This window comes from Nelumbo lutea, chromosome 2, assembly GCF_056320005.1.
Source record: "Nelumbo lutea isolate HS-2025 chromosome 2, American lotus-T2T, whole genome shotgun sequence".
NCBI classification, from domain to species: Eukaryota; Viridiplantae; Streptophyta; class Magnoliopsida; order Proteales; family Nelumbonaceae; genus Nelumbo; species Nelumbo lutea.
In genome coordinates this window covers 18,518,977-18,532,042 of record NC_142685.1, presented here as the reverse complement: position 1 = coordinate 18,532,042, position 13,066 = coordinate 18,518,977, and the positions used below count along the sequence as shown (strand labels likewise).

The following is a 13,066-nucleotide window of genomic DNA, read 5'->3' as shown; positions in this document are numbered from 1 at the left end:
CATGATGAATTAACTAAAATAGCACTAAATTGATATAGAACGGAATGCTTTAACACCAATTAACGTAAGATAGACTCTTATTTTTCTTATTTCATACAAACTTCTTGTCTTCTCTATTTTGAACTTGAATTTTCTCTATGGATTAGATTATTGGTTCCTTTTCACATACCAAGTTCATTTGAGAAAGATTTTCTTTTTCATCCTACATTAATTTGGTACTAAAGTCAATCATAGAGATTAGCTGGACAGCTACCCTACTACCTTATGCTTGCCAGAAAAAACTAATTTCAATTTTCGAGGCTTATTCTTTAAGCATGAGGCTAAACCACACAAGAAATGCTAGAAATTCAAGATGAATGCAGAGAGATAACTAGAGAGTGCCAAAAAATAGCTGAAATTTGTAAAGCATCAGAGATGATAATTCTTAAAGCTAGAAATGACTAAAAATAGTTTAATAAAGCCTTTGAGGAGAATTGATTTGCTATTATTTTCATCCCTACGGTTCCCATTACTGAATCCATAATTCGTGACTTGGAACAATTACTTGAAAATTCGTGGACGACCCTTTGTTTGTGGGAGCAGAGGGAATATGATGTAGGCAACTAGGCATTGAAGCAGAAAAATGGTGGCATTCCCATGATTTTTGGTGCTCTGAATTTTAATATTCTGAATGATTGACCCAAAGAAATAGGAGACCAAATCCTAATTAATATCGTGGTCTTATTGGATGGATAACTCAATGACGTGTCTAATTATACTATAAGTCATGCAAAATGGACGAGACCCTGAGAAACAGGTTATAAGAAAAATGACGTGGTTGCATATTCAGATTCTCAAAAATGCAAAACCTCTCTGACATGACTCTTTAAATTAATTTGACCTTTTAATTAATCCTATTTCTGAGCACTAACGAAGCAGATTGTTTTTTATTTCTTTAGTTTTAATAGGACTTGTTTAAGTGTCATTAGAGTTATTTTAGCAGTCGTAATCCTTGAGTCTTCCTGTGGCTTACCTATAGGTTTGTCTTAGTCTCAAAGCAACAAGAAGTTTTTATGGATAAGTTTCATTTTGGTCTAAACTGAAATATGCAATAGAAGATCTCTTAATAGTTATTCTAACCATGGGGATTTTTTAGGTAGCAAACTGAACCATTGACTATTGCCAGGATGTACCAAGTCGTGCTTTTTCAGAGATGATAAAAAGTTTAGATGAAAAACCATCCACAGGTTATCCAGAGAGAGAGATGCATTTCCACAAACTGATGCAGGCACCTATCTGTGATTCCAGGTCAAATTTTCTAGAAAAGATTAAGGCTTATCTTGTGTTTGTTCTGTCTCCATTTAGGAAGCTCATAGAAGGCTCTTTTTGTCATCCCAAACATCACTTGGAATTCTTCATGAGATAGATATGCCTGCATATCACCAGAAGTGCAGAAATCTTAATAAAAGTATTTACTAAGGTGGCAGCAACATTGGAACTACTTAGAGCACAAATCCAAAATTAACTACTCACGAGGAAAAGCAAAATGTCCAGAAGGGCCAAAAAGCTATTGAAGAAAGCAAACATAATAACAATCATGAGAAGCTTTAAGTGGATAAGTTCCCTTAAATGGTTTATATGCACCAACTATTATTCCTTCTTACTTGGTCAAAACATAAATCCTTTAACCAGCAAGACTTGCAGCATTACATGCTCAAGTATGGGACAGTACCAAGTAGCATTAAAATATCTTGTTTTTATCATAAATATGACTAAGAGGAAGAACCAACATATAATTATAAATTTAAAGACTCATGGAGGAAAATACACAGACCTCCCCACCCCACCACACACACACATTTAAAGACTGACAAGGATCAAACCATATATCAGAAGATTGCAAAGAGTTTTGATGAATGAAATAGTTTACTTATCAAACATATTAATATTACACTAAGCAAAAATAACTTCTTTTGGAATGTCTAAACCATACACTGAAGGAGGGTTTATTAAAAAGTGATACCTCTCTTCTAGTCACATCTATGCCCTGTACTGGGTCGTCTGATGTCACCTTCAAGCGTTCATATGGGTAAGTGTTCAAGTCATCAAGTTCAGCCTCATCAAGCTTCATGTCATGCCCCTTCCTTGAACTGAAACTTGGCTCCTTACCTGTTTGAGATATAACTGACCCATCTGCTGAAGAAAACATTTCAAAGGTTAGTTCTGTCAAGAGTGACACACGGACTAATTATAATTATAAAGTTCTCTGTGATTCAATGGAAGAGAAAACAAAAAATGAAGTAGCTGTAAATTCCCTATTAAGCAAATAATTGATTCAGGACCAAGGATTTAGATTTCATACCAGGCCAAAACCAAAATTTTCTCCAAAGTTTCAGGAGAAAATTTTGCTTTCAGACATTAACTAGTAATAGTAGTTTTGTTTAAAACGAATTCTTTATTTTCTTTTCCTATTTTTTGTATCTTATCTCTTCTGATCATACCTCATCTAAACAACTTGAATTTTTCTAGTTTTTCTATACTTTAGCACAAAATTAATTGCTCTATATATCTTGTTCCTATCCCTCCTGAAACAGGAATGAATTCTCAAATTTTCAAAAATTTCATCAAAGTTTTAATCCTTGGTCAGGAGATGAAATTTCATAAAAAAATTGCTCTGTATATTTTGTTCCCATCCCTCCTGAAGCCAGAGACCTTCTATAAAATGGCTAACTTGCAGAGGGACTATGCAAAAGAATTGTCATGAGTGGATCAACCAATTTATTCATTATATAGACAATCCTTTTCTTCTCCACCTTGTACACATTTTATTGTCTAAAAGAATGCAATATATTAAACATTAAGGGACATTTGATTGGATTAAGTCTTGGGCTACAAGATCTGACAAGGAGGATATGCCCTCCTTACATCTATGGCAAGGATGGGGAGGTAAAATAGAATAAACCTTGACCCCAAAGAAGCTGACTGCATAGATAAAAAAATGAAAGATATGGAAATATCAGATGCTGAATTATAAGTTAAAGCTGAACCTCGATGGGAGCTCTATAGGAAATCCGGGTATGGTGGGCATTGGTGGTGTGATCAAAGACTCCTCAAACAAAGTGTTGGCTATGTACTCAGGACCTTTAGGGGAAGGTGACTCTTTAAAGGCTGAACTGTTAGCTCTACTTCAAGGGCTAAAGATTGCCAAGCAAGCAGATTTTAGGAACTTGGAAATAGAAGGGGATTCAAAAACAGTGATATCTTGGACCAATTCAAGCAGCAATGTTCCTTGGTACTACAGACATCAGTTAAGGGAGATAATAACCATAGCAAGGGAACTTAATGCTTCGTTTACATGGGTTAGGAGAACTGCAAATGGAATGGCTATTTCTCTAGCTAAACAGGGAGTTCAAAGGCAACAGTTTTTTGGGCTTTATTGTAAAAATTCTCTGTTGGAATGTCTATGTTTTTATCTGCTGTATCTCTGTATTAATACTCTTAATTGAATAAAATTCCCATTTTCACTGATAAAAAAAAAAAAGATCAGATGCTGAATAAAGACAAAAAAAAAAATGATAACTGCTATCCCCATACCCAGAATTAATACTGCGGATAGAATGTTATTGGGAGCTTATAGAAAAAGGGAAATTCATGGTCAAATCTGTATACAAGCCTGCTGGCCCTCAAAATATCAACCCGGTATGGAAAATAAAATAATAAAATGCCCCCCCCCCCCCTCTTGTCATCCATAGGAATAAACATTGATCCAGATTGTGTGACTTGTGGCACTGAAGTAGAAAGTATAAACACATCTTCAAAAATTGTTTTGCACCAATCTTATTTGGCAAACTGCCCAGGGCCCAATGAGAGGGATGAATCCATAAATGATTGGTGGGAAAAATGATTGAACAGAAAAATCAAGAATTTGATAGAAAAGTACTAGGAAAAAGGTGGCCAGATGTGGAAGAGTAGAAATGACATGATCTTCAATAGGATGCAGCATAACTCAAGCCAGATCATAGAAAAGGCTTGGTCAGATTTCAATGAGATGATGGAGGGCCTAACACCATCAAGATTAACTTCAATACATCAAAAAGAGATGACGGCACTGCTTCTAATGGCTGCATCATTTGGAATCAGAGAGGAGAAATTATCAAGTGTATGTCCAAAATAATTGAGAAAACCATGTTAGCAAAGAAGAGCAGATACAGATGAATTCGGATAGAGGGAAACTCCAAGATGGTGTTCGATTGCTTATAGAAGAAAGCCGACCCCCCTGTGGACGTTAGGCATTGTTAGTGTCGACTAAATAAGGGTAGAATAGTCATTTGAGTTTTATTAATATGGTGATGTGTCTTTTAGTTAGTGCTGATGTGTCCCAACTTAAATAGGGGCATAAAAGACATTTGCTATTTATTTTAGTAAACTATATTATCCTGGCCGACCTAAGAGAGAATTTGAACTATTCTCTTCTCTTGGGTTCGAACAGGTTTCTTCTTCGATTTCTCCTTCTCTTCTTCTCTCCCTCTCCCTCTCCCTCTTACATCTTCTCTTTTACACCAAGTTCAGATCTGAAACTGACGACTATAAATCATCACATGGTATCAGAGCCAGGTTAAGTCAGTCCAGATCTGTTCGTAATCTCTCAGTTTTCTTTTTTTTTTTGGAGTTTCGTAAAAGGGCTGAAAAGAAGTTTCCGTATCTTCATTCTGGAGGTTTTAATGTATTCAGTTGGGTGTGAAGTTGTGGTTTCAGGTGATTGGTAGAGAACCCTCTAATCGATGGAACGAATAGGGTAGGTTTCGTGGTAGGTCCATGTGTGGTTCAGATCAGTGGCTCGAAGGCTTAGTATCAGTCGTATGGTGGTAGGTTCAGATGTGTGGTACTCTTGTGTGTGATGCGTTTGTGAGGTGCCGAAAGTGACACTAGTGGGGGTTAACATTGCTTAAACCTGTGACTTTCTGCAATGGTCAGTCGTATGGTGGTGAGTGATTAACTTGAGGAGTGAACTACAATGTAATGATTACTGGGTAAGGCAAGTTGAAACAGAAAAAGAGTTTTTGTTTTTTTTAACAACCATGGGAGATAATGAACATAAGTCGGTTATGATCCCTCAAGACCATTTGAATGTACATATTAAATTGAATGGAGAAAATTACATACCTTGGACCAAACTGTTTTAGTGTTTGTCAGAGCCAAGAAGAAAGTAAAGCATATAAGAGAATAAAAACCCGAGTTGATTCCTAGGAGTATGATGATTGGGAGTAAGAAGATGCACAAATTATGACTTGGCTGTGGAACGGTATGAAACCTAAGATTAGTATAAACTTCATGTTCTTAGACAGCCAAGGAAATTTGGGATCATGCAAGGAAGCTTTATTCAGGAAAGGATAACGCCACTAGAGTATATCAGCTCTATCAAGAGTATTTTAGTCTGCAGCAGGGTAACCAGAGTCTTGAAGAGTATTATGCTAGTCTAAGAAATTTGAGGAATGAGTTGAGTGTGTATCACCCCCTTACATTTGATAAAACTCAGCAACAACAGAGAGAGCAACTTGATGTAACCAGATTTCTAGTGGGACTAAAGACTGAATATCCAGTGAGGGCTCAGATACTAGGTGGGTCTGCCCTCACCTCTCTTGAGGTGTTTTCCCATCTCCTAAGGATTTCAGTTGGCCCTCCAGAGAACCCCACCATATCTGGTAGGACTGCCCTTTTCGTGGCTAGAGGGGGTGGCTTTGGTGGAAGAGGAGTAGCTCATCAGGGCCAGCCAGGCCGTGGTGGTAGAGGTGGACACATGTATAGTTGTGGTGGTGGGCATATTGGAGGTCGAGATTCAGGGGGAGCTCGTGGTAGAGGACGTAATCATGGTCCAAGAAGGTGTACGCGTTGTGGTATGGATGGGCACACTGTTAATTTTTGCTATGATCTACATGGCCCATCGTCATCCTGGGCAAATCATGCAGTGGCAAGTGGTGATATGGAACAAGGGAGTCAATAGACCGGTCAGACACCTTCACCTATAGATGCCTCCGGACAAGAGATGATGAGTATTTCAAGTACTGAATATGAGTGGTTGATCCAGGCTACTTCTCAGTCGAGTACAGCTACACTTGCCCACTCAGGCATTGCTTGTCTAGCATCTAAACCCTCTCACTGGATCATTGATTCTGGAGCTTCCGATCACATGACTGGGACTTCGGGTGTGTTCTCTTCAATTTCTTCGTCCTCTACAACCCACACTGTCACCCTTGCTAATGGTTTCACTTCTTCCATAAATGGTATTGGTGATGTTAAAACTAGTTCATTATCTTTGTCTTCAATTCTGTATGTACCCAAATTTCCTTTTAATCTTATGTCAGTAAATTGACCAAGTCTCTTAATTGCTCTATCACCTTTTACCTTTCATCTTTTGTGTATTTCAGGATCTCAAGATGGGGATGAAGATTGGTGGAGGGCATGAAGCTGGTGGACTATATTACCTTGATGGTGGTGGTGGTGGTTCTTCAACAGCTCTTCAGTCGTCTCTCACCCCTCTAGTGGCATTGCAGACTTGGGCACCTGTCTCTTAAAGCACTTAAACAACTTGTTCAGAAACATCATCGGGTTTCCTTCATCCCTAGAGTCGATTATCGTATGTCAAGTCCTTTTTCTTTGGTCCATTCGAACATTTGGGGTCCAAATGAAATAGTGTCACACAATGGATACAAGTACTTTGTTATTTTTGTTGATGATTATTCAAGGATGACATGGCTTTATCTTATGAAAGAAAGAAGTGAATTATTTTCTATTTTCCAAAAGTTTCATGCTGAAATCCGCACTCAATTTGGTATTCACATTAAGACCCTACGTTCAGCAATATTTAGAACAAAATTGTATTATTCACCAAACTTCTTGCTCTTACACCCCCTAACAAAATGGGGTAGATGAACGGAAAAATCGCCATCTCTTAGAAACCACTCGGTCCCTGTTGCACCATATGAATGTATCCAAACGTTTCTGGAGTGATGCTATGCTTACATCTTGCTTTCTTATTAACAGAATGCCCATGTCCATCCTTGATGGTCAGTCTCCCTTCTCTGTTCTGTTTCTACGTTGTCTCATTTTCCTCATACTCTTCGGGTTTTTGGGTGTATGTGCTTTGTTCATAATCTTGGTCCTAGACTAGACAAATTAGATGCACGATCTACGAAGTGTGTATTTCTTGGCTATTCTAGGACCCAGAAAGGGTAGAAGTGTTACAGTCTCAGTTCTCGACGTTGTTTTGTGTGTCCCGATGTTACCTTCTTTGAGTCGGTTTCGTTCTTTTCTGGGCTAGATGTCTCTTCCCCTTCTTCTTTCCTTCCGCTTCTAGTTCCTGTTGCGGGCCCCATTCCTCTTGTTCCAGCTGCACCTAAGTCTTTACCTCCGGTGCCACTTCCTCCTGCACGGCCACCTATCCATCAAGTGTATACGCATCGACATGCACCGACCCCTCTAGCTTCTTCATCGTCGACGGATCCACAAGTGACTTCCGCAACACCATCACCCCCCCATTTCTGACCTTTACCTTCCCATTGCTCTACGGAAAGGTAAACGTAGTTGTACCCTTCATCATATCTCCAATTATGTTTTTGTTTCTCACCTATCTCCTTCCCATCGATAATTTGTTTCGTTGTTATCTTCCGTTTCTGTTCCTAAGGATGTCCAGGAAGCCCTTATCTCTCCGGAGTGGCATCAGGTGATGGAAGAAGAACTCTCCGCTCTAGCTCATAATCATACGTGGGATCTCACCACTCTTCCCTTGGGTAAGCATACTGTAGGATGTAAGTGGGTATATACGGTCAAGTATTTGCCAGATGGTATTGTTGAGAGATTGAAAGCTCGGTTGGTTGCTAAGGGTTATTCACAGTTATATGGTATTGACTATATAGAGACCTTCTCTCCTGTTGCCAAGATCGGTTTTGTTTGTGTTTTGATCTCCCTAGCTGCTATACATGATTGGCCCTTGTTTCAGCTTGATATTAAGAAAGCTTTTTTGCATGGTGATTTTCTTGAAGAGGTATATATGGAGTAACCACCCGGGTTTGTTGCTCAAGGGGAGGATAGTAAGGTGTGTAGGCTCAAGAAAGATATTTATGGACTTAAACAGTCCCCTTGTGCTTGGTTTGGCAAATTCAATGAAGTTGTAAAGAAGTTTGGCATGAAACAGTGTCAGGTTGACCATTCAATATTCAACTATGATTCTGATGTGGGAAAGATTTTGTTAGTGGTTTATGTTGATGATATTGTTATTACTGGTAGTGATAAGCTCAGAATTGACAGGTTGAAAATATTTCTGCATGATCATTTTAAAACAAAAGACCTTGGCAAATTGAAATACTTCTTAGGGATAGAAGTGGCAAGGTCCAAGTATGGTATTAATTTGTGCCAGAGGAAATATGTTCTTGATCTATTGGAGGAGACAGGCTTATTGGGTGCCAAACTAGCGGAAACACCCATGGAATTGAATGTCAAGTTGAGCAAAGATACAGGTGAGGAGTTTAAAGATCCATGAAGGTACAAAAGGTTGGTGGGCAAGCTAAACTATCTAACTATCACTCGGCCAGATATCTCATTTGCAGTGAGTGTAGTGAGCCAGTTTATGCAGAATCCTCGGATTCCACATTGGGACATGGTCCTAAGGATTGTAAGGTATTTGAAGTGAGCTCCTAGTCGTGGTTTGCTATATAAGAGTGGTGGAAATATTGAAATAGAGGGATATACAGATGTTGATTGGGTTTGATCTATATCTGACAGAAGGTCTACTACAGGTTATTATACTTTCCTTGGGGGTAACTTAGTGACATGGAAGAGCAAGAAGCAGACCGTGGTGGCAAGAAGTAGTGCAGAAGCTGAATACAGAGCCATGGCACATACAACTTGTGAACTAGTGTGGCTAAGAAATCTCCTGCAAGAGATGGGGTAATCGATTACCACTCCGATGAAGCTATATTGTGACAACCAAGCTGCAGTTCACATCTCCTCTAACCCAGTTTTTCATGAGAGAACAAAACACATAGAGGTTGATTGTCACTTTGTGAGAGAAAAGGTTCTTAGTGGAATGATAAGTACAACATAGGGCAGACTTATTCACCAAAGGGTTGAGTTGGGCAAAAGTGGATTACATATGTAACAAGCTGGGACTATATGATATATACTTTCCAGCTTGAGGGGGAGTGTTGGTGTCGACTAAATAAGGGTAGAATAGTCATTTGAGTTTTATTAATATGGTGATGTGTCTTTTAGTTAGTGTTGATGTGTCCCAACTTAAATAGGGGCATAAAAGATATTTGCTATTTATTTCAGTAAACTATATATCCTGGCCGACCTAAGAGAGAATTTGAATTATTCACTTCTCTTGGGTTCGAACAGGTTTCTTTTTCTTCTTCGATTTCTCCTTCTCTTCTTCTCTCCCTCTCTCTCTTACATCTTCTCTTTTACATCAAGTTCAGATCTGAAATTGACGAATATAAATCATCACAAGCATTATCTTCAGGGACTGCTTTGACTTGGTCTGAGAACATATGGACATTGTTTTCTTCTAGGAAGAGAAGAGAGAAGGAAGAAGAGGAGAGGAGAGAAAGACTACTTGGGAGCCAAAACTGTAGCTGGCAGCGTCCCATTCTTTTGTTATAACAATGAGATTAAAAATAAAAGTAAGAAATTACATACTTGCCCCTAGCGACACACCCTAATAAAAAAACAATAAGAGAGGTTGTAAACAAGCTGACAATACCCTAGAACTGACAACAAGGATTAAAGTATCGGTATCGGATATCGTATCAGACAACTTGGATACGAATATGCTTGGGAAACACATGGATTCGATACACCTCTATATCGGTGCGCATTGGCCGATACTATGCAATACATGCCGATACGGTGGCATATTGGACCGATACACATGACTAGAACGATACAGTGCCAATCGTGGTGTATCTCATATCCTCCCCTACCAATACCGATACGATACGCCCCGTATCGGGCATATCGTGTCGATATTTTAATCCTTGACTGACAACAGGAATAACTGTAATAACAGAAATAATTCTCAAATCATTCTAACAACAAACATAAAATACACACACACACAAGGAAGCAAACCAGGAAGGCCGATAGATAACAAGAATGACCGTATAAGTTAAATCTCTTTTAAAGATTTGTGGGATTGGCTACTCCCCATTTTGTGTTGTAGAGAGGATGAGGGATAACTTTGTAATTTTATGTTCTTTTATTTGGCTCTTTTGTATATCTCTTTGTACATTATTGTACATATCTCACACTTGGAAGGACAGAACTGTCCATTCTCACATTAATATATAAATATCTTTTTCTGGGCGTGTGGTACTGTACACACCCATCCATTTTCATGTGACTCTTTTGCTCTTCTCTTCTTCGACTGAAACTGACATGGTATCAGAGCAGGTTGCTCTCTGATCTTATTCTTGCTTCTTTATCACTTTCTGTGGGTTGTAATCTCATTTCTCTACTGAGATCTATTGAACCCTTCAACTGGTGGAGTGTATAGGGTTGTTTTTGATCAACCCTACCTGCTGTACAGACAGAGTTCGAACTCTGCATGAGAGATTTCATTAGATCTCTCTTGGAAGATCTCAGATCAGGGCCAAACTTCAGATCTGGTGTCGCCTAGACCAGATCTATTTGCTGTACAAATATCTCTTGATTTGGTGAAGTTTTGAAGGGATTTTGATCTTCTTCCTTGGGCGGCTGCTACTGAGGTTTCAGACTTCGTTTTCTTACTCTAAGGGTCTTAGTGATTCCCAATGATTATTATCTCCTTCTCAAGGTATTCCTCTTGACTTCTAGTGATTGTTATCATCTTTTCTATAGTCTTCCTTTGGTTTCTTGACTGAATATGGGATCTGAAAGGAATGACATCATATCTATGAAATTTGATGGAACAAACTATGCTCTCTGGAAATTCCATTTCCAATTTTTTGTTGAAGGGAAGGGTATGTGGGGCTATCTAGATGGTACCACAACCATTCCTGATGTTACAGATGCTAAAGGGTTGAAACAGTGGAAAATCAGTAACGCCCAAATAGTTTCCTAGATATTAAGTTCAGTCACTATCGATGTAGTTATTCCTATGAGAGGCCTAAAAACTGCTAAGGAGATGTATGACCTTGAGAAGGTGTATCAACAGTCAAATATGTCCAAACAATATCAGATTGGAATGGACATATTCTCATACACCCACGGGGAGAAGAATACGGGAATATTATGATGGTTTTGTTAATCTATTAACAGAATATGAACCTGTTCATCTTGGGGCCACAACGACTGATTGTTGTGTGACAACTATGAAAAGGCATTTCGATCAAAGGAAGATCATGCACTTTCTTATGCTCCTTAGACCCGATTATGAGTTGATAAGATCCAACATACTCAGTAGGGAAAATGTGCCTGATTTGGACACCATATTGGGTGAACTATTAAGGGAGGAGACTAGACTATACACTCAATCCTCCCTTGACAGCAAGAAAGAACATGGACATGATACAGGTTTTCTAGCTACCAAGCCAAAGAGAAAAAATGACCTCTCCAAGATATAGTGCTATGAGCGCAAGGAGTTCAGACATGTGGCCTCACTGTAAGAAAAGGAATTTTTGTACCTACTGCAAACAACAGGGTCACATCATTACTGAATGCCCTAGCCGACCTCCCAAGAAGGGTCAATACAAGGCACTTCAGACAGTTACATAGCCTTCATCTAACATTACTGTCTCCTCCAACTCGGACTCAAAAGGGGGAGCCTTTTGGTACTCTGACTGAGGATAAGATACGACAGCTTGTGTCTTCAGCTATTTCATCTGCCTTCTCTGCTATCTGCTTGTCTGGTAAGTCTTCTACCACTTGCTCCTCTCCTAGCCATATGTGGATTATAGATTCTGGGCCTCAAATCATATGATTGTGGCCTCTTTTGGTCAGACTCCTAACCCTACCCTTCTAATGACCAGATTATTACTGCTACTGGTGAGTCATTGAAGATTGCTGGTTGTGATGATTTATTTCTTTCTGCCTCTCAATCATCTTCCTTTCATCTCCCAAAAATCTTCTTTATTCCTCAGTTAACTACCAATCTTATTTCTATGGGTAAACTTGTTGATGATGGTAATTGGTTCTATTTTCTCGTGATGGTTGTGTCATACAAGATCAACGCACTGGGGAGGTGAAGGGAAAGGGGAGTAGGCTTGGGAGGCTATTTGCACTTGAGTTCGAGAAGAGACCTACATCCTCATCTTGTTTTCTTTCTACTACTAGTGATGTGTTACATTCTCGTTGTAAAAATGTGTGGCATTTATGGCATAGACATTTAGGCCACACACATGCTAAGAACTTGGATCATCTATTTTCTTCTGGTTGTTTACCTACTGTTAATTTTGTTTCTAAGAATATTGATAAATCTTGCATAACTTGTGGTCTTAGTAAAAGTCGTATTTTACCTTTTCCATCTTCATTTGTGCATGCTACTATTCCTTTCCAAGTAATACTTAGTGATGTTTGGTCGTCTCCTATTATATCCACACTTGGATACAAATACTTTGTTTTATTTATCGATGATTGCACTAAATATATTTGGATTTATTTCCTTTGGAAGAAATCAGATGTACTTCCCACCTTTTAGAACTTTCACACCATGATAATGACCCAACACAATGCCACCATTCGTATTCTACATTCTGACTCAAGGGGAGAATATTTTGATGGGGAAAATGGAGAATTTCAGACCTATTTAAAGAAATATGGTATTATATCCCAAAGATCTTGTCTAGGAACTCATCAACAAAATGGAGTTGCTGAGCGCAAGAACCGATACATCTTGAGTATGGTGAGATCCCTTCTGCTTGACTCCCATGTTCCCGTTTCCTTTTGGGTGGAGGCGGCCAACACTGCTGTGTGTCTCATTAACATCATTCCATCTTCAATTCTTGGTAATCAATCATCTTTCTATTGTCTTTTCATCGTTCTCCAAATTACTCTACACTTCATGTTTTTGGTTGCATTTGCCTTGTACATCTTCCTCCCCATGAGCGCACTAAGC

The 13,066-nt window shown here is 38.9% G+C and overlaps 1 protein-coding gene across 5 annotated transcripts in view; it reads right to left on the bottom strand.

Moving 5' to 3' along the window:
* Positions 1-1,100: 1,100 nt before the first annotated feature.
* Positions 1,101-13,066, bottom strand: part of VLN1 (villin-like 1) — a 58,151-nt gene continuing 46,185 nt past the window's right edge. For 3 of the 5 annotated variants that reach the window (XM_088967367.1, XM_088967371.1, XM_088967370.1), the window contains exons 18-19: positions 2,003-2,175; positions 1,101-1,411 (exon numbers count right to left, since the gene is read on the bottom strand). In XM_088967367.1, coding sequence (XP_088823493.1) covers positions 1,298-1,411; positions 2,003-2,175 — 287 coding nt within the window. In that variant the 3' untranslated portion in view covers positions 1,101-1,297. The remainder of the gene's footprint in view (positions 1,412-2,002; positions 2,176-13,066) is intronic. The other 2 variants (XM_088967368.1, XM_088967369.1) reach the window with 2 other exon arrangements.